A 26758-nucleotide genomic window follows, 5' to 3' on the forward strand; every position below is an offset into this window, starting at 1 on the left:
TTTTTTCGATTTATGACGATGTTACCCCTTACTTTTTTGGCAAAAAAATGAAAATTTCAGTTTTTTCGATTTATGACGATGTTACCCCTTACGATTTCGTTACCCCCGATTTTTTGGAATTATTTTTTGCAATGCAGAGTCATGGTGTTCGCACTTGCTGTTATTAACGGAAGGCGGGATTTTCAACCTATGCTAACAGTGGTGTCAATGGTGTTACTTTCAAGCGTAGACCTTGATCGGCTGGTATCGAAGATGATTGCACATCATTTTTAAAGCACTGTGTACCTATCCTGCACATTACACCTCATTATAACTGAAGAGAACTAGAATTTTTCCCGAACGTAATTTTCATTTATTTTTTAAATTGCAAAGTTTTCAGTTACCAATATTAAGTATAGACAATCTAATGGCAAAAATGTTTTTAAAACAATCTCGTTCTTATTATTTTCCTACATAATTCGCTGCAACAGTGACGTAATTACGGGCAAACCCGTCTAGTTTGGATTCGATTTCCCTAAGCGTCACATTACGGTCTTAGTTAATAATGATAGACTTCTCAAAGTGAGGCATGTAAGCCTTGTTCTTTGTTTTGCTGTAAAGAGAGTTACATTCACATTCGGCTAAGCCTCGACTACTTTGTCTTTGTGCATAAAATATTTCGATTTTTTTTTTTGAAGTTAAAGAAAAGCATATTTTATCGCCATATGTAAAAAACATAAACCTGCCCATGGTCATATCAGGTTATTGATTGCGATCTCTCTTACTTACTTTCATCGAATCGATTTTTGAACTGATCAAGAGTACAGGTACATTTACTTATTCTTGTTTAAGGGATTTCTGAATTGTGGATTCGAGAATAAGTCTAGTAAACGTTAATCCTTGAAGGGAGATTTATGCACAACGCGACAAACATTTTTAGTACACATATATACGTATGTCATTTTATTTTGTAAATAGTCACCTTAAGATTTACACATATATTTACATTTAGTTTTTTCCTTTCCTTATAGCTTTATAAAATCATATATTGTATTAAAGCCAGATTATAAATGGTTTCGTTCATTACATTGATCCGTATTATTATTATAAAATAACTAACTGCACGCTTATCATAGTCCAATACTTTTGTTTTTTGCTTCTTTTGTTTTTTTTTTTTTTTTTATTTATTTATTTTTTTTTTACTTAAACGTAAACATTTGTATGCAGTACGTAAGAGAAATATTCTCTACTCTCGGTTTTATTGATTTCAACTTAAATGCAAATTATTGTATATAAGTAAATATCAGCGATAGAGTAGGTATGGGGATGTAAGTGTTTTTGCACTAATTAATTAATCAATAATTACTTTGTATATATACATAGCAATGGTAACGATTATTACTAAACTTAAGAGAAAAAGTCAGGCTACGCTTTTTAATAAAAAGTTATGATATATATATCCCTGTGCTAGAAAGGTCATCATGACAATGAATTCATGACACTTTTTGTATGAAAGTTAACATTTGGTATCGTTGCTATCGTTTGTTGAATCACCGGTACTACTACTACTACTACTACTACTACTACTAGTGGCGATGGCGTTGACGTTCGTGCTAGTTCTTGCATTTGTTTTAGTTTGACTTAGATTTGTATTCTCAGTCTTCTCAGTCTCATCCGGGTTGGGAGTTTGTAATGTCTCTTCAGTGGCATTTGTTAATGATTTACATCTCTCATTGCCGATTACTGATAATGTTGGCGTTGGTATCCGTGTTTTACCATTGTTCGCCATTGACGTCTTCTTTCCCGTTTGCTGTTTGTTTTTATACTTACCGTTCGACTTTTTATTTGGAATTTGGGTATTACCGCCCGGAGAAACACTGATGTCCGTTAGGTCCGTTAAGGAATCCTTGCAACAAACCTTATCAACACAATCCGGATTAGTGCAATGCATTAGGCATTCTGTTGAAGATGACGGCGTCTTGCCATTCGAAAATTCCGGTTGTATAGTAACATGTGCTATGCTGTATTCATGAAAATATGCGCTTACGTCATCGATAGTTTTATTATAAAGTTTCGAATTTTGGAAGACAATATGTACGGTGGCAATATACTTATGCGAAGATAATTGCCAGATATGTAAATCGTGGTAGCTAACTATTTGCGGAAATTTCGAAATTAGCGATCGTTCGAAATTATCCATATCAATTGTATCGGGTATCGTCTGCAATAAAATTAAGCAGGCTTTCTTCACTGAAGACGAGAAAAAAAGAAAGAGAATATTATTAAACAAAAAAAAAAAAGCAAGAGGAACAAGGATTTCAACAACTTACTGTATGGATAACTTAGGGCCACAACTAAAACGCATGAGAATATTGACAAGATCGGATCTATAAATTTCGCTGTATGCTCCTTATCGGCTGCGAAATGCACAATTATACCGCAAACAATCACAAATATGGTGCTGGAGACATCCCTTAATAGTTCAGCCGCACCTTGCCTTTTGTTCTTGTTGTTGTTATTGTAAACATCTTGAAATTCTTTTTTCAATTCTTGCTTTAGTTGCGGTGTTTCATTTATGCTATTCTCTTTACTCAGATCAATTTTATAGGAATTCGATTCTTGTATTACCGCACCAGTTGGTGTTATATGTAGAAAATTGCCCTGATGCAGGGTATATCCACCGATAGTTAGATAAGTAAATCCATTCAATAATAGTCCCACTAAGCCTAAAATCGTGACCAGCATTGGTAGATGCATGGAATCTTGGTGATCGATATGAACCAATGTCTGCAGCCCTTCGACTAACAGAGAAAACGACAAAGAAATCAATGTAATGCAGACGATAAGCATCGTCAAGATTTCGATACGCGCCCAACCAAACGTATTCCGTATCTTTATTTCACGCCTTTTACTTGCGATCGTCAATTTAGCTTCCTCTTCTTGTTCGGTCGTTTGTTGTAGTATGGTTGCTTTCTTAGCTTTAAGATTTTCATCGCTTTGTATTGCATCAGACTTGTCTCTCGTAATATCTGTAACGTTGGCTTTTTGGCATTCATTACTAAAATAATCCTTTTCCCCGGTGTTGTTGTTGTATAAATTATGCTGAAAAAAAAAAAAAAATTGAATTTTATCTTATTAAAAAAGGTTATCTTAACGGTTATCTTAAATGCTATTTCATGTTTCAGTCATAGTCAAAGGCAGACATCCATTCAAGTACACAAAAAAAGGCAGTTAATGGTAAAATTAGCAGCCGCTATCGATGGCTAGAGTGTAACAAACGAGACTAGTAGAGGATAGTTATTCAGTTTTAATAATTCATTTTTTTATTTTTTATTCGGAAAACAAAAAACAAAGATTCATGATAAGATATTAAGTCTTGTAATAACTTGGATTAAAAAAAATTTCCATTTATAAGTTAACATTTGGTAGCCTTATTAGTTACACGTTGACTTGCTTGCATGTTAACTGATTTTTACAAGCACAGGCCACAATTACATTCAGTTGTGGCCGAAACTTTTATACTCTTCGCCTTTACATTGAACTAGACTTTGAGCATACGATTTATTATTGCATTATATGAACGAAATATTCATAAACACATTTGGTCTCAGTTTACATTGTTATCCATATTTGTTATAAGGTAGATATATACATATATATATATATATATACATATATAAGGTAAGTTGGTGCGTATGTAAATAACAGACAGAACAACTTAAGATCCACTCCTCACACTTTCTACATCGATCGATCCAGAATCATGCATGTATGAGAATAATTTTTTGAATCGATTTACGGATCACTTATTGATCCAATAAAAGTTTATTTGCTTATCTTTTCATCCATGTAGTTTCTGCTCAATTTTTAACATGTTTTGATGAAAATTAATACACTAACACTGAACGGTTTTAACCCAAGGATGGAAATGAATTCAATCGCATCATATTTGCGTTCACTGTCTATGTAACGATTCCTTTGGAAAAAAAATGATAGATGAAAAAAATATCGAAATAATCGTATTTCGGCAAAAGATCTTTGAAAAACTTGAATAGGATGAACCAATGGCGGATCTCCCTATTGCCGTTCATATGGAAAGTTACATAGTCGCTGAAAAATATGAATTCAAAGCGCGACGTGAGACCTCCCTATAATCGTTCATATGGAAAGTTACATACTCGCGGAAAAATTTGAAATGGATGGGTCAATCTTTTAAGGCGCGACGTGAGACCCCTTAATACCGTTAGCATGAAAAGTTACGTACTCGTGGAAAAGTTTGTATTGATTGCGCCAATTTTTTAAAGAGCAACGGAAGATCCGCCTGTAACCGTTCACACATATGGTTACATACTTGCTGAAAAATTTGAATTGGATGGGCCAATTTTCGCAACGGGAGACCTCCCTATAACCGTCCATATCAAAAGCTACATGCATAAGTAAATATGCTATGTAACAAAACTTATCAAATGTTCAATTTTTTATGGGCAAAGTTTTATACAAAATTTGAACCACACGGTTCTATACTTTAGACACTCAACAGCCCATGCAAGGTTTCTCTTCAAAGGAATTCCTTTACATGGAAGCAAAGTGCAATTTTTGGTGTTTTTATGCTCAAAGCATTAAGGGGTAAGGTGTTCGAAGAAGTGTGGTAAGTTATTTAATGGTCAGTCTTGCTGGAATACAATGCTTTTATTTTGCTGGTTTCTTATTGACGATCGCATTACTCACGAAGAAATATTGAATTTTATATAGGATTAACTAAATTGATATTGAAGATTGAAAAACTTTACATAGGAGTGTCTGTCTGTCATAGGAGTAAAGTAAACATTCTTTTATGTTTCCATTTATTTTGCTTGTCATAGATGAATATATATTGTAAACGTGGTGGGTGCAGTAATGCCGATGTATATCAAACAAATTTCGTTTCGTTTAAGACAACTGACAATAGACGATAGAGTCGAAGAACCGCATAGCCATATGAAATGAGAAACTATGTGAGTATCAAAGTTTTAATCACAATCTTACAATCATAATTTTTAGCCGTTATATATACAAATTATTATTAGCGTAAAAAAAAAAAATATATATATATATATATATATATAATTAGATAGGAAGCTATGATCACTTGGTAATAGATTATATGTAAGCGTCTAAATTTAAACTTTTAATTGTATAGAATGTATTTACTTACCTTTATAGTAACAATACTGCCGGCCAATGCAAATATATTGCATAGCATATGATATGAGGCCATTAACAATGTTAACGCATGTGTGATGTGGCTTAAAATTAATTGTACGCTAAAGTAACATATCGACAATATTAAAACGATATATAATGGAGCCGGTTGAAATCGATAAAATAATCTTTTTATAGGCATAATTCCTTGTATTGTACGTAAGACGTTATGTGGCTTACGCGATGATATTGAAATCTTCTTGTAAAAAAAGATTGGATATATATATGTATATATATATATATATATATGTGTATATATATATGTATGATTCTTTATAGATAAAATCGACTGAAATGACAGAGAACAAGTTTAATAAAAAAAAAAAAAACAAATTATAAATTAATAATATATCAAAATTAATTAATTATAATAGTTTAATATATACAATTAAAGGAAAACAAGTAAGAAAGTTACATTCGGCGGGTTCCGAATCTCTTATACCCACCACTATGCTTTGTTCTCATTCTACTCCCAAAGTTCTTTAATTTAATACCCATATCGCTGGTATTATTAAGAAAAAATTAATTGCGATGTTTACCATCTTCATTTCAGAATTAACCCATTTTTACGCAAATGGAGGGGTATACAAAATAGTTGTAGACACTCTGTCTTGTTTGCGTTACGATAAATAAGCACAAAACCTCAAAAAAGTGAAAAAGCTAAAATTTAATTACTCGTAACGTTATGTGGGCATTGCCGATTCGTCTCATTTTTTGGATCAAAAGAACAGACGGTTTCGTAACGTACGTGCGGAAAATTCCAGCCTACTAACTTTAATAATTTCCGAGTAACGAGCAAAAATCCAAAATATTTTGTTAAAAAAAACTGAGTTGCGTTCAGTTTACACTCGATTGTGCGCTTCTGCTACGACCAATTTGGCCCATTTTCCATACCAACTTGGGTGCATAAACTTCCAATGTTTCTATCAACTTTGAAGTCGATATCTTCGTTTTTCGCGACCAGGAGAAAACAAAACACACAGGCGTACAGACGGACAGACATGGCTAAATCAACTCGGGATTTCACACTGGGGTTATTAGGTCTCTGAACAACAAAATGAGTAAACCCCCCTCTTACAGTGTTGGGCATTAAAAAACCCAAACAAGTAAGCAAATTACATACATACAAAAAAAAAAGCACAAAGTAAATAGAATTGCGATACTCTATAACATTGGTTGGGCCATTTTTCTCTGGCTTATAAGTGACGAGCAAAAAAACAAATTTTTTTTTTCGTTTTTAAAAACACAGAAACTCTATGAGTCCATCCACTTGCGTGGAAGAACTTCCAATGTTACTGTGAAATTTAAAGCTTACATCTTCACCTTTTGCCTGCCAAAAGCATGTTTACCGCTGAGATTGCACAAACAGATAGGCAGATAGCCACAAACGGACAGAGAGGCGGACTTGCTTACATCAATTCAAAGTTTGATGCTGATCTTTCAAAGCCTTCTTCTGGGCGTTTCAAACGTTTCGACAAAATGTGTATATTCGCAATAAAATAAATAAAAACCCACTACGTAAATGTCAAATGGCGACAATAAATAATTTTTTATATTCTAGTTTTCTGCACACGGTTTACTGCAGAAGACATGAAAATGACATGAAACTTTTCTGTTTTTAAATATAAACATAAGTAAATGTAAATAAAAATGAGTTGAAATCATTTGTGAGTGCATTATGGATCATTTGTAGCATACTATGGGATGATATCTAAGCCTTTATATAGTTGCATATATATATATATATATATATATATATATATACAACATTCGTCCCATCACCTTTTTCGCATTGTTTGCTTTTAGTTACCCTTTAATCATTTAATCAAATCAACAATTCGTAAAGTGAAAGGTTAGATTGAAATTGTTGTGTATATGGGATAAGTGCAGCGTTTTGTTTTGTTATTTATTTATTTTATTTATTTTTTATTTTTTTTTCTGTTTTTTGATCTATTATTTTGATGTGCATTTATTGGCAGATAATTGCAATTAATTTCAGGTACAGAGATATATTTGAACTTGACACAGTTACTTTAGATGGGAAGGAAATGAAACAAAGCAGATGTACAGATGCACATTGATGTATCTGATGTAATTATCTACATTGGACTGGAAGAACTTAATTTCAAATGAATACTGAGAAGAGGAATCAAAGCAACAATAGATTAAAGCTAATAAACGTAAGCATGCAGATGCATACACTCTACCATACTCGCTAATGAGTTGTAAAACTAAGCCATCGTAATCGTATAAATCATTGCGCATATAAAGCATTATGAAGATGACATAATTAAAACGCTATACACCCTACCATACTCGCTAATGTGTTGTTAAGCTAAGTCACCCTAATCGTATAAATCATTATGCATATAAAGCATTATTAAGATGCCGTAATTAAAACGGTGTACGTGCACATGTTCGCTTATGTAAACGCACAGAATAATTTTATCAGTGTTATTAAGCAATTTGTTTATACAATAAACGGTATTACAGTACTGTGAAGCTATAAAGAAAAAAATATTTCTTAAATTTTGAAAGAGGAAAAGCAAAAAGCAAATCCTTTACAATCTTGGATCTTAACGACCCACAAAGAAGAAGAATATAATTTTCGATTTCGTTTTTAATGAACGGCCTAAGACGTTAAACTCAAAAATTAGGTAAGTTGACCCAATTACTTAACAACTTATGTATAAGCAGCGGATGCTTTGTTGAGATGCTTTCACTTCAGGCGAATTTTGGCACGACATTTCATCGTCTTTGCACATTTGTGGACCAGTTCCCATTATTTCCAAAATTTGATGCTATAAAAAAATCTGTTAATGCTTTTTTTTTTTTTTTTTTTTTTTTTTTACTTAGATAAAAGTGATAGCAGCTCATGGAAAAGACTGCATCGATAGCTCGTGCGGAAAGAAAAGTGAAAGTATAAACTGAAACAATGCTGGGTATTCTCAGTGAGGAGCTTGATAGAAAACAGAAGAAGATTTTCTTATTAAATCAAAATGAAAACAAGTGAAAACATTATAATGGAGCTAGGTCGACTATTAAATACCCTACAGCATATTGTCTAACACATTCCCTGTTTTTTTCGTAGAACACGAAAAATTACGCCCTGTTTTTATATGAACTTAATATTATGGAACTGTACATTCGTCTTTACTGGTAAAGGCTTACTATCCATTGTGCCCAAGCGATTGAAATATTGACATACGTATTCGGTACCGTTAATTTTTATATCAAATTGCTACTATGGGTCAAGTTTCATCATAACGTAATAAAGCTTAGCTTTTTGTGCCCTAAAAAATAAGAATTTTCGTAAAAATCTTTATATTGTGTGAAATCCAAAGAATGAACCGAGATAGTCCAAATTTGATATAGTTACCTTTTTTCTTCTTGAATTACTCTTATGATCTGATTTTCATCATAAAGCATTGAAAATCAGACCTTTTGAACTTAAGTTTTCATTATATGAAAAGAGCTTCAAAAAATTGCCCGACCCTGTCCAAAGTTTGCAAACCAATTTAAAATGCCGAAATATTATTACTTAGTCACGTTTTGTAAGAAATTACAAAAATTGCAATTTTTTCCATATAAGGACTTTTCAAAGTGGAGCGCTCTATGGAGAGTGGTCGAAATAGTGGACCAATCTAAAACATTTTCGATAGCGTTCGCCCTTGGATCAACGTGTATTAACGTATAGCTTGAACATCATTTTAGATGGACAGCCATCAGATGGACAGATGGACAGACAGGCTTAGATAGATAGATATATAAAAGGTGCACTTCTGCATCTCAAGTGCTTCTGCATGTTACGTACTTCCGCACAATCTTCATATACTCTGTACCACAGGTAGTGTAAGGTGCGACAACATGTTGAACAGATCAAAGTATTGGAATTAATTTCTTATGGAAAACATTGAAATTGTCCTATGTGTTTTTCTGTTCAACTTTGATTGTTCACATGTTGAAGAATAAAAGCTACACACATGTTAAAAAATGTAATGAAAAGAAACCAAAGGACAGGGCAAAGTCAGAGATATAGAATAGATAGTTATATCATTTCACAATGAATTTTCTGTTTATTTCAAGGGCATTAGTCCACAGATTGTCGTGGTATTAATGAAAATTGTCGATTTATGCTAAGATGCCAAATTTTGTTTCTTTTCTTCTTTTACTTCATTCGAAAGGTATTCGCATTCAAATTCGCGTGGCATAGACACCTACGAGCTTTGTAAGTAGGCTACTTTACCAAGGCCAGCCGCTGCCAGTGTCGGGTTTTTCAGACACAGTTCTTGAAAAGATCACTTCCGCTTTCTCATATTTTCGTACAGACTCGCGTGTTGTTGACAAAGATATCTTAGATTCCCGACTTTGAATGGCTTTCGCATCTAACCATAAATTCATACTAACTACACTTAACACAGGGCTATCTTGGGCCTTTAAAGAGTTCTGCTATGCTAATTGACATTTATCTTTGCAAGCTAAATATGAATTTATCTACACACCATTCTTTATATACGCGTATAAGCGTTCCCCAGAGTGTCCCACTTCTTCTTCTTTATCCTTCTTTATAATTTACTAAGAGTACTGTCCGATTGTAGCTCTATCACATAGAGCTGGAACAACATGAAAACAAAATTTTTCTGGAAGATGAACTGAAACATTACCTATTTTGCACACCTCACCTGAAGAGAGATGAACGGAGAATAAGAGGAGCAGCAAGTGTCGAGCATCAATTAGTATTTAACCAGAAGTAAGACGAAAACCATACCAGCAAAGATAAACAACCACACTACACATTTATAAAAAAAAAAAAAAAAAAAAAAACAACAACAACAACAACAACAACAACAACAACAACAACAACAAAAAACACTAGTAATCGTGGTAGCATTAGCATTACAAGTAATAGAAGTAATAGCAATAATTACAGTGCAACTGCAGCACTCATAGTGTTACGGTAGCAAATAGCATAAGCAAAAAAAACTAGTAATAAATAATAATAATAATCGATAATTGAATGATTAAATTGCCGTTGAGATACTAAATTTCAATTATTTTTTATTACTTACAAAACATATTTCGATTAAAATTTTTATTCAATCATAAAATTATATCACGTATCACGCCAACACGTCTTAATGAAAACGAGAAATAAAAAACATCTTTTTTTTTTAGTAAATAACTTTTCTACACGTAATCGATATTGCATTCTGTGAAACACTGTTGAGTTTCATAGGAAATTTAAATTGAAAAAATCAAGTAACTTATGGCTTTATCGGAAAAAAAAGAACTGTTTCAATATATTTATGCCCATCATCGAATGACGAGGAATACACTCATTTTGTTGTTTTCGATAATGCATGCAACAACCAAATGGAACCTTCAGAGACCCTATAAACTATAGATATTCTTAAGCCATATTTGCCCGTGTGTGTGGTATGTGTGGTTAGCACTCTCCTAACCGCAAAAATTGACATATTGACTCTAAAATTGAAAACTTTAGAGTCAATATTTTAGTGAAAATGGGTGAATTCAGGCAGAGCAGAAGCCCAAAGGGGAGCATAAACGAAGTGTTCGTCTTAATAAAAATTTGTGGGCATTACTTAGAAATGGCGAAAGTTAGAAGATGGATAACTTACGCATTTACTTTACGAACCTTTGCGAGCAAAAATGCAAAAAAATCAGCCACGCCCACACAAAGTTACAAATTACTAAATTTTACATTTTTTTTTTTTTCACTTTTTTGAGGTTCCAATTCTATTTTGCATATTCCCCAAATGTAGATATCTTATCTGCCCAAAAATGGGTTCATTCTAAAGTGAATATGGCAGAGACCGCGATTAATTTTTTACTTAATAATACCAGCGATACGGGTATCAAATGAAAGAACTTGGAGAGTAGAATGCGAAAAGCCAAGTTTGTTAATTCTAAATTAATTACGGTAGACGTTACGACTTAATATAGATATAATATATTTATACTATATATAGCTATAATATACATATTATGTATCAAATGAGAGGAGTTGAAGAGTAGAATGCGCTAAAGCGTGTTAGTTATAATTTACTTATGATGAATGTTTAATACATAAAATCTCGCGGTGTTTAGAAAAAACCGATTTCTTGCACATTAAAATCCTAATTGGAACAAGGGTTTATGTGATCGGTACGTGATATTCGGCACCCACCGAATATAACTTTCTTGGTTGTTTTTTTTTTTTTTTTTTCAAAATAACTATTTACACCTCATTTAACCGACCTGTTCGCCATACAGTTGCTGTCATTCGTGAAGACAACCAGCTATGACACTGTTTTCATTAATACTTGTTGAAAACATATGTTGAAAAATCAAAAGACAGTTTGAAATAGTCAAAGGCCTTCGTATTATTATTGTTATTAGAATTCGTTTAGAACAAAGAAATCAATGCTAAGACCAATAGGTAGAATGCGCACTAGCAATGATGACTATCGTCCCTTTTTATACCCCCCATGTGTATAACATACAAAAGGAAGCTTCGGACACCCTATAAATGACATATATTTGGCATCAGCGTAAAATTCTGCGTTGATTTAGCCAAGTCTGTCCGTCTGTGTGTCTGTGTGCAGATTTCTCCTGGTCACAAAAATGAAGAAATCGACTTCAAATTTAGTAGAACTCTTGTAACAGTCACGATCTTGTTTGGCGACAGAAATGAAATCAGATTAACATGCGAGTAGGGTATCACGAATTTTCTGCACTGATCCTATTGCACATCAACGTAGCAAAAACTTTACGGATGATGTTAAAGATGTAGAACAGCCGATGTAATTGAATTAAAATTATTCGGAAAAGTAATGAATACATTTTTTAACGATTGAGAATATTTACAATTATCAACCCAAGCATTGGGTATATAAAATTGACTCAAAAGCAATTACGAATTTCTTGGATGACTTTTTTACTCAAATATTATTCCGATTACTGGTAAACCAAAAAGAGTAAAATGATTTAATAAAAATTACCGATACATACGGTAACTGAATACCAATCAATAAATAATACATCATTTGACCTTGCAAATTGTAAAATTCCAAAAAATATATATACATAAACCCAATAAATTGTTTACAAAACTCAAGTTAAGCTGAAGCAACAAATATAAAAATGTAAATAATTGTTTTTTTTTTTTTTTTTTTTTTTCTTTTAAAGGCAAATAAAAGACCCTCATGCCAATGCACAATAATACAGGCCAGGGACCTTTTAGGCCATATGAAAAATTAAAGATGTGGGAAAAAATTCATTAATGAAGAAAAAAAAAAAAAAATTAAATGAAAACGTGTTTTGAAAATTTTTGAGTCATGCTTGTTTAACAAATCAAATAATATTTTTGTATTTGTATGCAAGACGGAGCAAATCCGAGCTTTGATCGACAATCAAACAATGCAAGTTAAACATGTCACTTTAAAGCAAATCTTTAATACCCCTTTACCATCTTATGAGCAATAATATAATGCGTTTAGAATGCTGGAAAGAGCTACACTTTATATACATAATGGGCAGGGATTATTAATATAGTAACTTAAACTGACTAAAATTATATAAATAAATATTCTTTGTCAAATTTCAATGCCGCAAACGGATTATATTCATATTCTTGAGTAGTGGACGTAGGGACATCCAAGTAAAAAAGAAAGAAAAAAAGTTAAAGTCAAATTCTCTCTTGGGCATGGCGGATTAAAAACAAAAAAAATCCTACTTTAATTGAAGTATCAAGAATTTGCCAGTGGCATATGTGCCATAATATTCGTACTACTATTCTTCTAAAATGCTTTCAGAATAACAACGAATAACTTATAAATTCATAACAGCAAAGATGTTGTAATCATATTAAAAGCCAATATAAATTAATTAAATTTAAATAATAAAATGTTTGGAACGATTTGCATTGTCGCTAATGTCTGTCCGCAAGGACAGTATGATCGCTATTCACCTTAACTCAACTCGCTAATCTAATATTGAATTTTTTAAATTAGATTTTTAGACAACTTGTAATCGTATGCGATTGACATGCGATAATTTTTCTTTTTTTGTTTTTTCAACTATATAATCTTTTTGTGCCATCGAAGGCTGAAAGAAATGATAAGTAATTGATAAATTACTACGAAACTATGAAATTATTGCTACCCCAATTCGCTACTTATAAACCTTCCGATAATACGTGTGCATGTAGAGGACATCGTCTGAATGATTAATCATAGAAGAACAAAAAACGTAAAAAGTACAGTTACACATATTAAATAATTCTAACTAATAACAAGTAAGAAAATTACATTCGGCGTTCTTTTCACGTTCTACTCCCCAAAGTCTTTAATTTGATACCCATATCACTGGTAGTATTAAGAAAAAATTAATCATGATGCCGAACATAATCATTTTAAAATTAACCCATTCATTAGGCAGATAAGATATCTTCAGTTTGGGTAATGTACAAATATAGTTTCAAACATTCTGTCTTGTTTGCCTTACGATAAATAAATAAGCATGAAAAAAATAAACAAAATTTAGTCACTTGTAATTTTGTGTGGGTGTGATCGATTTATTTCCATTTTTTCTCGTAAAGGTGGGAGTGTTTCGTAAAGTAAATGTGGAAATTATCCATCTTTTTAACTTTTACAAAAACACAGAAATTTTTATTAAAACGAACGCTTCGTCTACGCTTCCCTGCGGATTTCTGTTTTGATCAACTTGGCCCATTTTCAATGCCAAACAAAATTTCGAATGTGTCTAATAACTTTGAAGACGATATCTTTATTTTTGCGATCAGGAGAGTGCCAACAACAAAGTCCACACAGACGGACAGACTTGGCTTAATCAATTCAGAATTTCACGCTAATAAAGAATATTTACACTCCTTAGTGCAGTTTCTTTTTAGGTGTTGCATACATTATGGGAAAAGACAAAACAAGTATACCGCCGCCTTACAGTGGTGGGTATAATAACATTTTGTTGAATTTAAAAATTTAAAAAAAAAACTGAATATACGCTCTTGAGACGAATCAGGAATGCAGAGTCAACTGATTATCGATATTATTGTATGAAACATTTTAATGGTCCTAATAAATATTTGTACCGCTACTAGCTGTAAATTATTCTTAGCAAGATTTTGAAATCAATTAAAGGCCGGATCACGTTCAGTTAAACGAACTGTTTAACCCGCTTAGAGTTTGTTTGCAAGAAGAACCTAAATGACGTCAATCACTTATTCTCATTAACGGACTCTTTACAGTCCATTGATCTGTTTTGAGTTTTCCGTCTCTAAAGGATACAAAAATGGGCGGCGTATGAGCAGGCAGACAAACCGGTATAGAAATACCGTTGCGTTGCAATAGATCGAAGTGCTTGTGTCGAGTACACCTCTTGCCTGGACGCCTTACAAATGCAACAATATGCTTCGATCGTTCAACGATGAATAGATGAATAGAATATTTTACGTCGAACAAAGAGGCAGGGGAAAGAAGAAGTAAACTAATTAAAATTTTAACATTCTCTATTAAGTTAACTGTTTGGTTGGTTAGTTAAATGGAAATTTTTGTTTTGTTTTATTAACAAAACACACAATAATAATAAACATTTACTGGTGATAAAAAAATTTTTAGTTTTTTTTATTACCAACAAAAGTTTATAATTTATTAAAATTAACAAGAGATTTCAATTGTTTTATGTTTATGACCGAGATACCTAGGCGCATGTTTAAATTTACCAACCGCAAGGTATCAGCTAACTTTAGTTTATCTTCAATTCTTTACCAGCCTTCTACGAGGCGAAGTGTACAATAATTTTATGAAAACGTATAGAAGTTTAGTCTTGACAAAAAGCAAAAAAATTTGAAGTTCAATTATGTATGTCAGGTATGCTCGTTGCGTATGCTATCAACCATAAGATAGCGTACAGTTGTTGAATGGCATTTACGTATTAAGCTTGTCGAGGCCCTTGGTATCTGTATCTGCATCTCCCAACCAAGTATTTTTGAAAGTGTTTTCAAATCGATTTTTACAAGGAACGTAGTTGAACTATTTAATGACATAATATTGTCGAAGCGCATTGCTTGATCATCCGTTTAATTAGAACTAAGTGACGGGCATTATGTTGTAGAGAGTCCACCTTTTTAAATACTTGCGAGCGAAAGTAAATGGCAAGCGAATCAGAATCTAAACGAATGATGTATTAGGTGGTACTTGCATTAATTTTGATCAGCCCCATCTTTAGGCAAAATTATAAAGTAACGCAAAGTAACAATGCACCTAAGGATTACATTTCATGATTTCAAGTTTTCGTTCCATTTAGTAATATTGGGTTACACGGAACACTCAAACTTGCGTTTTCGACATTCATTACTTTCGTTTGCTTTCATTTAGGCGATAGAAAGTGAATCTATTTCGGGAATCCTAAGCACAAAAATTCATGTGTTAATCCAGGAGATTCCACATCCATATTGATACACAAGCGGAATATTCATGGCTATAAAGTCGTGGTCTGCAGCAAGTTGTAGTGTCTTAATTAAGCTGTTAAAACCGAGTGAAATTGTTATGTCTGTCATATGTCTGTCGAGGTCAGTTGCACAAATTGATCAACAATAGCGGTTAACAGATATAAAGACAACGTTCGGCCACAAATTGCAAGAGTTGCCAACGGTTGTCACTGTTGCAGTTCAAATAGGAAGTTCTGCCACACCTAGCTTACTCGTCCGATATGGCGCCTTCTGATTACCACTTGTTCAGATGGATGCATCATGGCTTAGTTGACATGCGATGATTGAATTGCTCCCAAACCAATATAAGTTCTTTCGACGCGGTATCGGTGAACTATTTTTCAAACCTCACCCGTCTAGCAGCAATACAGCATAGCAAAAATATGAGCTTACATTGGCAATAATTTCTTCTTCTTATGCTAAATTTGGAAGACATTACTGTATTTTTGGGAACAACTTCCATGTTAGGACTCCCACAACAAGTAAGTCTTTACAACCAACTGCGAATAATTTTTGATATTTTATGACAAGATTAATTAAGGAATATTAAGTTTTTGACAAAAAAGGTTAACTTAATTTTCTTCTTCTTCTTAATTTTTTATACCCTACACCACTTGTGGTACAGAGTGTATTAAGTTAGTGCAGTCGTATGTAACACGCAGAAGGGCTTAAACTAGACCCATTTTTTATTGAACCGATCGATTCATAATCTGAATTGATTTGACGCTGTCTGTCCCTCTGTCAGTCTGATAAATGCACATGTAAATTTGTGATCAAACTACAGGTTTGAGATACTATTATTATGAAATATGGTAAAGTGACGTATTTTAACCTAAGGACGAACGATAGTTCGGATTGGGCCACTAGTCATATAAAATCCTACCATGAAAAGTCGTTCTGTGGAAAAAAATTGGAGTTTTCAAAATTTTTTTCGCAAAAGTGGCTAAGTAGTGGTATTTCTAAATTGGTATAAAAACTTTGGAACGGCTGGGGCAATTTTTGAACCCCCCCCCCAAGTCCAAGTTTCAATATGTGGTGATAAAAATTGACCCATAATAGTAATTTCATAGACAAATGGCCTCTACAAAATTTGGATCATCTAAACCTTTTTTTTTTGGATCCTGGAAATATACCTTTTTATAGAAACATGATATAATTTTTCTAAAAATAACAATTGTGTTAGACAAAGTATTGTAGGCTATTTAAAGGTCGACCTTGCCCTACTTTGATGTTCCTACTTCTTTTTAAATTTTCAACTCTAGTAAGTTAAGTGGTATGGAATATTTAATGGATCGAAAAATGAATGACCAAATTTAGAAGCAAGCAATTTGAATCAGATACAAGACTCTTAGTATATGAAACAATAGAAAATAAATATATGCATATGTATTAAGCGAAAATATATGAACAATATCCTACTAAGGTTAGTTTCAGAAATACAATGAATTATAAATAACCAATCAATGCGATCAAAAGCATCAATGAAAAATTTCTGAAAGCGCTTAACAACAAATCTAATTTTTTTTTTTCATTTTTTTTTTTTTTTTTGGTTTTTCTATTAATAAACGAGCTTAATTAAGCTGACTTTATGCTTAATAAGAAAAAGTTAACAGTAAATATCAAAGCAATCTAACAGAAAACAAAATCTTCACTCAAGATTTTATTAGAAGGCTTAACAAACAGGAACGGGTCAGTTTATATCGATTTTCATGCTAATCAGGAAATTATTTATTAATAGCAAAAGCAATGACTGTCTTTATGGGTAATAAGGAAAAGTTAGAAATAAATATCAAACAATAGACTAACTATTCAATCGAGATTTTATGAGAAAGTTTTGCAAACAGGAACGGTTGGGTAAGTTGAAATTGTTTATTAATTAGTTCTAGCATGTTGAACTTGCTTTTCAATAGCCCGATTAATGATACATTAAATTGCTATGTAGAGGGCATCCAATCGATCGCAGTCAGCGTTAAGCTAAAGAGGTTTGAGCGTAAGCTATAAATATTCCCTACCCGACCGTCACTTTTTCGCTTTCCTGGCACAAGTGAGTGAGTAGATCGTTACGAATTTTCTCACGATTTATTTTTTTCTTTGCATTTTTATTCTTCACTGGGCGTAGCCGGCAAAGTTGGGAAAATAAGAAAATCGCCTAACGGTATTTATTGACTTAATATGCCTCCTGTATTAACATTTCAGATTATTGTTCTTCTAATCGTTGAAAAAATTGAATTATGAAATAAAGTAGCAAAGCGTGTAGAGAAAATTCATCATTGGTCACGTTCAGTTAGAATGTTACTTGTCTTAAATTGAAAAAGAATTCTCTTTAAAATTGCATTACAATTAAAAGATCATGCTCTCGCATTATTTTCTCAAGTTAAAAAGAAACAATAGTTTAAGTAGAAGAGACTTTGCAGACAAAGTATTTCACTGTCAGTATTTTCGCAAGTGTTCACCTATTATGCAAAAAAAAAAAAAAAAAAAAAAAGTCAATCTTTGCAATTTAAATAAAACAAGTGTATAAATTTTTTTTTTTTTTTTTTTTTTTTTTTTTTTTTTCTTCTTTTTCATTTCAATTAGGTTTCTGTCGTTCGAAACTAGTTTGGAGGAATATTTTAGTCTGCAGGTTACATATATATATATATATATATATATATATATGTGTGTTTCGAACTAACGTTTTCTAAATTTATTTATTGTTTTTCCTATCTACAGTTTATTTCTATTAATGTAGACATACTACGCATATATACATAACAGGTAAAGATAAAGTGCAGAAATAAACTGCATATAGGAAAAACAATAATTTTAGTTAACGTTAGTTAGTTTTCATTCCCTAAATAAGCGAAATCTAAAGATATCTATCTAACTGCCAGTAAAGTTTAACTAGTTACACAAAATAACGTTTCTTTGCTCTTTTTTTTTCTTTTTCTTCTTTTTTTCTTTTTTTCTTTTAAACAAGAATCAAAACTGAATTCAGGTATTACGATTATATTACGACCAAAGTTAACAACTTGAAAACCTGTATTTATCATAATCGAAAGCAAAAGAAACAAGTGAGAGTGTTATATATATATATACATACATATATATAGTCACGTATATATGTTAATATTGCCATGCCTCGAAAGGAATAGTATAACGAATATTGACTACACGCTACTTGCAAATATTTATGATAACAATATCTCTCGTCATTCTAATGATATCTAAGATTGAGGGGAGATATGTTTTGTTTCGGGCATTTTTCCTGATTCACTCTAATTCACTTAATCACGCGATATTGGTTAAAAAAAAAAAAAAAAAAGAGAAAAAAACAACAACTAATGGCCAAATAATCAATTGTTAAAATGTCGTGAATTGTAGCGTGTTTTGACATGATTAGCGTTATGATTATTTTTTATACAATACCACCAAAGAATGAGGAAATAGTGCGCTTGTCCTTGCATGAAATACCCGTTGCAAACCTCTTTATAGCATAATTTGAATGACAATTATCCTCTGCGCCCTCAGCGGATACATTTCAATAAAACAATGGTTCTCTCGAAAGGCTTTGCATTTATTCGAAAAGGGATAGCTCCCAAAACAATCCATGTTAATAATCAATTTTGCATTAAACTCGCTGCCAATTTAGAGGCAACGACATGCAAACTGACTGAACGCTATATGGCAGTGATACCTCTAAATCATATCATTATTTTAAGCAAAACGATGCGGAAACTGTCGAACAGAGGAACGACACCCAACTCCGACACCCAACCATGCAGTAGATTATTGACAACTATAACCGACTGAATCCGAAGAAATAATCTTCGCTACTTTCTGCATGTAACACGTCATTAACACGCATCTAGAGCTCAGCAAGGTCTTGACGCAAATGTATACGCAAAGCTGCTCTCATGATGAATAAAAAGAGGGAAAGCGTTAATGGCGCGCTAAATCCAACTTGGACGAGAATAAGATAATGTATTGCATAATTTTTTCCCAACTATCAATGCCATTTAGATCTAGTACGAATCGCCGTAAGCCTTAAATTCAACTTAGAGATGGCGATCAGCTGCCGTCGAAAGTCAAGCGCACCAAAATGATATCCAAAAAGTATGGCTCTTGGAACTAATTAGATCAAATCCGGGGAACTGGAACAGACAGACCATTATATTACTACTTTCTAGCTCGTAAAGTGAACGTTTAAAAGATCACTCAGGTGGTTTGAACTGCAGTTAAACATTTAACTTTGGCGTCTGATTGGGTTCTCTATGTCTACTACTCGTTTTGCATTATTATTATTATTATTATTAATTTCGCCAGAGAAATAGATTCTAAAACTAAACTCTTACAGCACTTACAGCATCTACCGCTATCGGCTTTTATTAAAAAGTCTACCGCGTACCCACGACCATTGAGTCACTAATCGAAATTCCTGGCCTTCGTCCATTCAGGCGGATACTTCTTTTGTAAAAACATTATTTTGCCTCGAAAATATCAATCGATATTTTAAGACCTTCGACTTGCAAAAGACACAATTGACACTGATTTAAATTGAAGCAATTCTGAGCAAAGGAACCTCTTCTTATATATGTGTATGTATGTATGTCATGATCAAAATGTCCGTCAATTCCGATTAGAAATGTAGGGCAACTGATAGTTTTCATTAAAAATTTTTGCACAGTATTTAAAAGAGACCAGCATCTACCCATGCGATAACATTTGCAGAAACCTCATAGTGTACATGAAAAATCCGATTTACTTAGTAAGAATGAAGAAGCCGCTTCACCATTAATAAGTTTCGTCAAGAAGTTGACAACAAGCACGAGCTTTCTCTTTCTCCTCCTATTTCCTTAATTTTTTTCTTAACATCACCAGTTAGCGGGATCGAAATACAGTAAAGTCGATCGATAAGAATTAAGTCATTTTCAAATTATAGCTTAGTCTCGCACGTAGTCACTTGGGCATAGACGAACACTATCAAGTTTGGACTTTAGAACGAGTTTTCTTTTTTTTAATGAATAAATTAAACTAATTGTTTTTTCTGTTCTTTTCCAATTAACATCTGTTCGACATTGTAATGTGTGAACCAACGAGCGCGGAACGAAGCGTGTACATGTATTTTTTTTAATTTGAATACAGCTTTCGAATAGTTTTAGTTATATAAATAGTGAAGATCAAACCGAGTTAAGGATAACTAACGGCATTTAAAAGTTTATAACTTAAAATTGCTCGTAGTATTAAAGAGTCAAAACAGAGTTTCTTTACATTTCGAATGATTCCAATGCACGAATTTTTTAATCGTACTTTGCCTATGGAATTATTTAAAAAAAAAAAAAAAAAATTAATAAATAAAAAAAAAAACAAAAAAAAAAACGGTTTGGTAGATAAAAACTAATCTATTTATACAACTGAACTTTTTTCATGTGATTGTAACCTTTATCTGCTTTTTTGTTCTTTGCTCATTCATCAGAGGGATTTGAAAATAAATTGTATTTGATCTACAAAAAAAAAAGTTAATCATTTTAATCAGCAAAATAGCAAGATGGAGGAGAGTCCATTGTCCTACACTATTATTTATTCTAGATAAATTTGGGGCTTATTATGGCAAATGGGTTTTTTTTGTTTTTTTGTTTTTTTATGAAGACTTAGTGAAAATATCTTATCTTATCTGCCTACAATATTGACACGAATAAGTTTAGTAAATATTAGTGAATCGAAATTTACTCCCATCGCCTATTTTATATACAGTACTTATGTCATTGACATTATCATTGGGTCATAATATTTTTTCTTTAAACAAGGAAAGGCAGCTTGTTGGGGGGATGGGGGGAAGGGGGGAGAAATGGAAAAACTGAATGCTTCTAACAAAAAATTTTAACATAAACGTCGCAACATGGCACACAACTGTCGAATGTGAATCGACAAAACCATTCCGGGTTTGAAGAAACTTATATAAGCAAGTAATAAATATCTAGGTTTGTACTCTTACGCTTCCCTCTTTCAAATGTAGCTTGGTGTAAACGGCTGAACTGAATGACAACGACTACAGGTGCTAATGAGGAAGCGAGATCAATAGGGTTCGAAATGGTTCTTCGTTTAAGTTCTCTTTAATATACTTATTCTATTCTTTCTAAAATCGTATAAAAGTGAAATCCTTTGAATCGGAGATTAAAAATAATAAAATTTTTAAACGGTATATATAAAATAATAATCAACGCATTTCCTCAAGAAATACGTATTATGATTTTCTATTACATTTTGCCTGCATATATATAAATGGCATCTATGCGATATGCAAAAAAAAAACGTTAAAGAAAGACTCACTGCGGTTTCATTTACAGTTTTTAATTTAATCAATTTCTTAGAAAATTAGATTAAATTGAAAATTCGAAAATTTACTCACACAACTATATCCTACTACTTTGCATTGCATCAAGTGACTTATCGCATTCAATTCAGATTGAATTCAATTTTCAACAATGATTTTTTGTAACTCAATTGGCATACATTTGTGTGTGTGAATTCAATTTTCAACAATGATTTTTTGTAACTCAATTGGCATACATTTGTGTGTGTGTGTATTTGTGCATTAAATGATCTTTTATACAAACATTGTAAGCATAGTTATATGAATTTCTTGCTCATCACCCAAAAATAAGCATATGACGATTTTGCCGTTTCGTATGTAACAGTCGAATGCACGGATGAAATGTTTCGTGACCGAGTCTTTTTGTACTCCATCACCGACTAAAAAGAAGGCAACGACCTACATTTTCATTTTCTTATAATAGTGAAAAGACATGGCTTGTTTTTCTTCTATTTTCAGAATACCAAACAAAAAACCAGCAAAGCTAAGGTGTTCACAGTTTTTGCTGCTTAAGCGTCTGGGCGTTGATCAGTTTGGGTCATTATTCCAAATTCTTTTGCACGGATACAACACGATTGGACAAACGAACAGACGGTCATGCTTAGGCGCATGTAAAATTTGAAATTGGCCAAGAATTTTGTATACTTTATGGGGTTTTTGCAGCTTGCTCCTACGCGTTATAAATTTTGATTCCCTATAATATACCTCCAAATTTTCATACATTTATTTGCTACATAGTTTATGAATAATAAGCAAAAAAAAACAATTTTTTATTTATTTTGAAAAATATAGATGTTCTCAGCATAGGTGGTACCGTAGGCGTACACTTCAACCTATTTGGCCAATTTGCAATACCAACCTGCGTGCAAGAACTTTCAATATTTTTCACAAATTGAACCCGACAGCATCATATATGCGGCTAGGAGAATGTTTATGACAGCCATTACCCAGACGGACAAGCGGATAGACGGACAGACGGATATACTTAGATTTACAAGTTGAAGCGGAGCACGAAAATATGTACATTTTGTCGATTATCTGAAGCTTTCTTCTGGGCGTTGCAAACGTTTTGATAAAGTGAACATAAACCCCATCCTTCGAATGATGAGAATAATAAAAAAAATATTACCTTCTCTTTCTTAAAGTTAATTGCTTTATAAAGCGTACATGATGTATTCATTTTTTGCGAAATTTGGGTATCATTTAGAAGATTGGGTATCATAAGCTATGAAAAAGATTTGTGAGAATTCGTGAAAAGATTTCATGCTTAAGGATGCTCTGAAGTTCCGTTTGATGGGCCTGGCAAGGAATCATCTGCTTCGAACTTCTCAACACTTAACGAAACTGTTACATCTAAACAATGTCTAGCACAACTTATCAAATTCAACGACGAAGTGAAGAAGAAAGACGTTTTGCGGAACAAAGGAACTCAAAAAGTGTCATAAGACCGTCTGCGCGTTGACATCAAAAGCAATCCAGGAAGTGATTTTCCACTTGGACCAAGAACTTCTTTTCTTTTCAAATTATTCTTTCGCACTGTCTTCTTCTGGATACCACCCGTTCAGAGATCGATACACTCATAATTAGCAGACGAATGACTCGAAGACTTGAAGACGTGCAAAAATGGATCGATGAATATTTCACCCCAAAATCACAAAGTTCGTACCACAAGGGCGTCCGCACGCTATCCTATAAGACGTACAAAATAATAGATGGCAATTTTTTTTGCTTTATAATAATAGTATCTGTTAAATAATTTTAAATTTTATTAAAAAAAATTTGAAAAAAATTCACGCCTACACTTTATATATTCTGTGTCCACGTATGTGTGACATTTAATAAATTTCGAAAGCAAAACATTTTAAAATAATTCCTTTCACAATTATAATGTCGCATCCATTTCGAATGTCGACAATGTCGACAAGAATTTAATTTTTCACTTAATGATCACCAAAGACTTTTATATAAAATTTTATAAAATAATCCATCAAGAGATATGTAAGCTTAACCTGTTGTATTACATAATTGTAATTTAATGCGATTGGAACTATGCAAACTAACTTGAAAAGCTTTATATTATGGGAAATCGAGATCAAAAAATATACAAATGTTGTCTCATAACACGAGTCCAAGCGCTAGTTTTGAACTTGAAGTGTCTTTAAGAAAATGTTTAAGTAAAAGATTCCAAGAGCTGATCTCAATATGTATGCAAATTTACAGTTGCGTGGCAATGAAAGGATGAGTTTACGAGTTTTTTATTCAAGCCGATCGACATATTTTACAGTAAAACTTTACTACAACAATAAAGTCAAGCCAAATGAAAGACTAAGGTTGAGATTTAGAGAGGCCCAAACCACTTAAGGACTTTTTAAAGCGATGGTTATCTAAAAAAATGTGATTACCGATTAAAGATTTTGCTCATGGCTATACACTATTCCGTACAAGAAGTATCGGTCAAAAGTTCGAATGATGCAGTCAGGCAAAGCATCCCATAAAGGAGAATTCGTGAAACAAACTCAACTCGATTCCGTATTTGGCAATAAAAAAATAGTGTTTGCAACACTGGCTAAAGACAACAGAACATGTATTGCTCCAACCGAATTGGAAAAGAGATCAATGAAAACGTACGTTTTGCAAGGTGTTTCTAAAGCGGAAAGACCCTCTAATCGGCTACGCCAGGCGATAAAATATAGAATAAGGAAAAAAAATGCAAAAGTTCGCATTATTTAACCTGAGATGATCAATATTCAAAATTCATTTTATCAAATTGATTTTCTTTGTTACCGTTACTTCTATTTATTTATTTATTTTTTTTTTTTGTTTATTATCGCCCGTCATTCAATATTAATTTTCTTTTCTTCATTTTCCTTTTATTTACATTACTAAAATTATTAATTTATCTATTTAAGAACATAATATGTGCTGAATTTATTTTTTCCTTTTTGTTTTTTTTGTTTTTTTTTTTTTTTTCTTTTATTGTTTATTATAATATGAATCTTTCTTACCACCACAACAGAACTAATATAAAATGCAGTGAGCTGAAAACAGCCGTAATATCATGTATACACATAAATATAACAATGTATTTTGTTTATTTGCTTTTTTAGTATTAACTAATTTTATTTATTTATTTTTAAAATATTTTTGGATTTTTTTTTTTTTTTTTTTTTAATGATTATGCTTTTATTTATAACACTCATAGGCGCAAAAGCAAATATAATGAAATGCAGATATCAACATATAGAGATTTTGCTCTACATTATCTTTAGAAATGTTGTTGTTGTTATTGTTGTTGTTGTTGTTGAAAGCAAACTAAATGTAATAAATATTTAATTAATATTTTAATACTGATTATATAATTTTGTTTTATTTAAAAATGTAGAAGTTATTGCATGTATTGTGAAAATTTTCGACGAAATGAAATAAAAATTTGCCACAAATTAAACCGAAAATTTTGAATAAACCAAAAAAAAAAAAACAAACACTTGTAAACCGCGTATACCGCTCTAGACGTCTGCTCGCGTACGAATGGCACCAATTTCAATTGTCCCCACACGATTTTATGAGCAAAACCAAAACACAAAATGTTTTAATGGTAACAACCACACCAACAACAAGAACAACAGCAATATAGCACGAATAATAAACAAAGATAGTAAGTAGATTTTTGAAGCAAATGAGCGAATATTCGCACACTGCATACATAGATATCTAAATAATAGGTTAACGGAAAATTTTTCATCGTATCTTACTACCTGTCGATAATTTTACTTATCAGGTCAAAGCGAAAAAGTACGAATGCGTCACATTTGAGATTTTCTTATGCAGGGTATCTGCTGTCGGGGACAAAATTCAATGCCATTCATCAATTAGTGCGCAAAGTGCGGAGTGAATAAAATGCATGTGCAAGTGCATTGCTTCAGGTATTTGCGCGAAGCGAAAATCATCTTCCTCCTCGTAAAAATCATTTTCCTCTTCGATCAGGTCACGCATGCAGTTGACGGCAACTTCAGATGCTCACGGATCAGCCGTAGGTATCTCTCTTCCTTTTTATTCAGCTAAACTGTGTGCAGATCTTCGCATTTTGCATTTGCTATTCCAGAAGATTCCTGGAAACGACATATCCGTTACTTGAAAAAACTTATGTGACACGTCATCAAGTGAAATTGTCAAGGATGGTTTGCGAAGTTTTCTTGCGGAGATTTTGAATCTCAAAAAAGTACCTCAATCTAGGCAATAATGGAGAGCAACCTGCAGCATGCATATATGGAAAGAAATTCCACTTTCAACATTCAACTGCTATGCTTAAGAGGACATCGCGAGTTTTCAAATTCAAATATTTTATTTAAAGTACAACAGAACTTTCCTGTCAACCTAATGTAAATATAATATGTTTTACAGACAGAAATTATCAGCCGGCAAAATTCCCATACAAACGCATATAAAACACGAAATATTAAATGCGATAAACTGTCTACATAAACTGCATAAATATAATCTTCGTTGCGAAGTGTACATACTTAAATACTTCATTGATTAATAAATCAAGACAAACAGGCAGCAATGCTGAGAGAATAAGAAAGAGAACATTTTTTTTTTTATTTTGGATCATTTTGGGAAAAATAAGTGAGATATTATCTCTAAGCGTTAATTTATTGTTGACCTACCCAGAGTTAGCC

General features: G+C 32.5%; 1 protein-coding gene across 1 annotated transcript; it reads right to left on the reverse strand.

Annotated features, from left to right (window-relative positions):
- Positions 1 to 1145: 1145 nt before the first annotated feature.
- Positions 1146 to 25180, reverse strand: LOC119638064 (zinc transporter 1). Its single transcript, XM_038034661.1, has 4 exons — positions 25085 to 25180; positions 5174 to 5509; positions 2310 to 3081; positions 1146 to 2229 (listed from the first exon to the last, which is right to left on the reverse strand). Exons 2-4 carry the CDS (start codon positions 5360 to 5362, stop codon positions 1496 to 1498), a joined length of 1695 nt encoding a protein of 564 aa, XP_037890589.1. The 5' UTR covers positions 5363 to 5509; positions 25085 to 25180; the 3' UTR covers positions 1146 to 1495.
- Between the last annotated feature and the right edge of the window lie 1578 nt (positions 25181 to 26758).

Source organism: Glossina fuscipes, unplaced genomic scaffold (genome assembly GCF_014805625.2).
Source record: "Glossina fuscipes isolate IAEA_lab_2018 unplaced genomic scaffold, Yale_Gfus_2 62, whole genome shotgun sequence".
Lineage (NCBI taxonomy): Eukaryota > Metazoa > Arthropoda > Insecta > Diptera > Glossinidae > Glossina > Glossina fuscipes.

Excerpts from the sequence above, each read along its gene's own strand:
- LOC119638064 (XM_038034661.1), bottom strand. The coding sequence starts at position 5,362 with ATGCCTATAAAAAGATTATTTTATCGATTTCAACCGGCTCCATTATAT. Across the intron at positions 3,082-5,173 it reads GCAGTATTGTTACTATAAAG|CATAATTTATACAACAACAA; the intron begins GTAAGTAAATAC and ends TTTTTTTTTCAG. Across the intron at positions 2,230-2,309 it reads GGCCCTAAGTTATCCATACA|TGAAGAAAGCCTGCTTAATT; the intron begins GTAAGTTGTTGA and ends TCTCGTCTTCAG.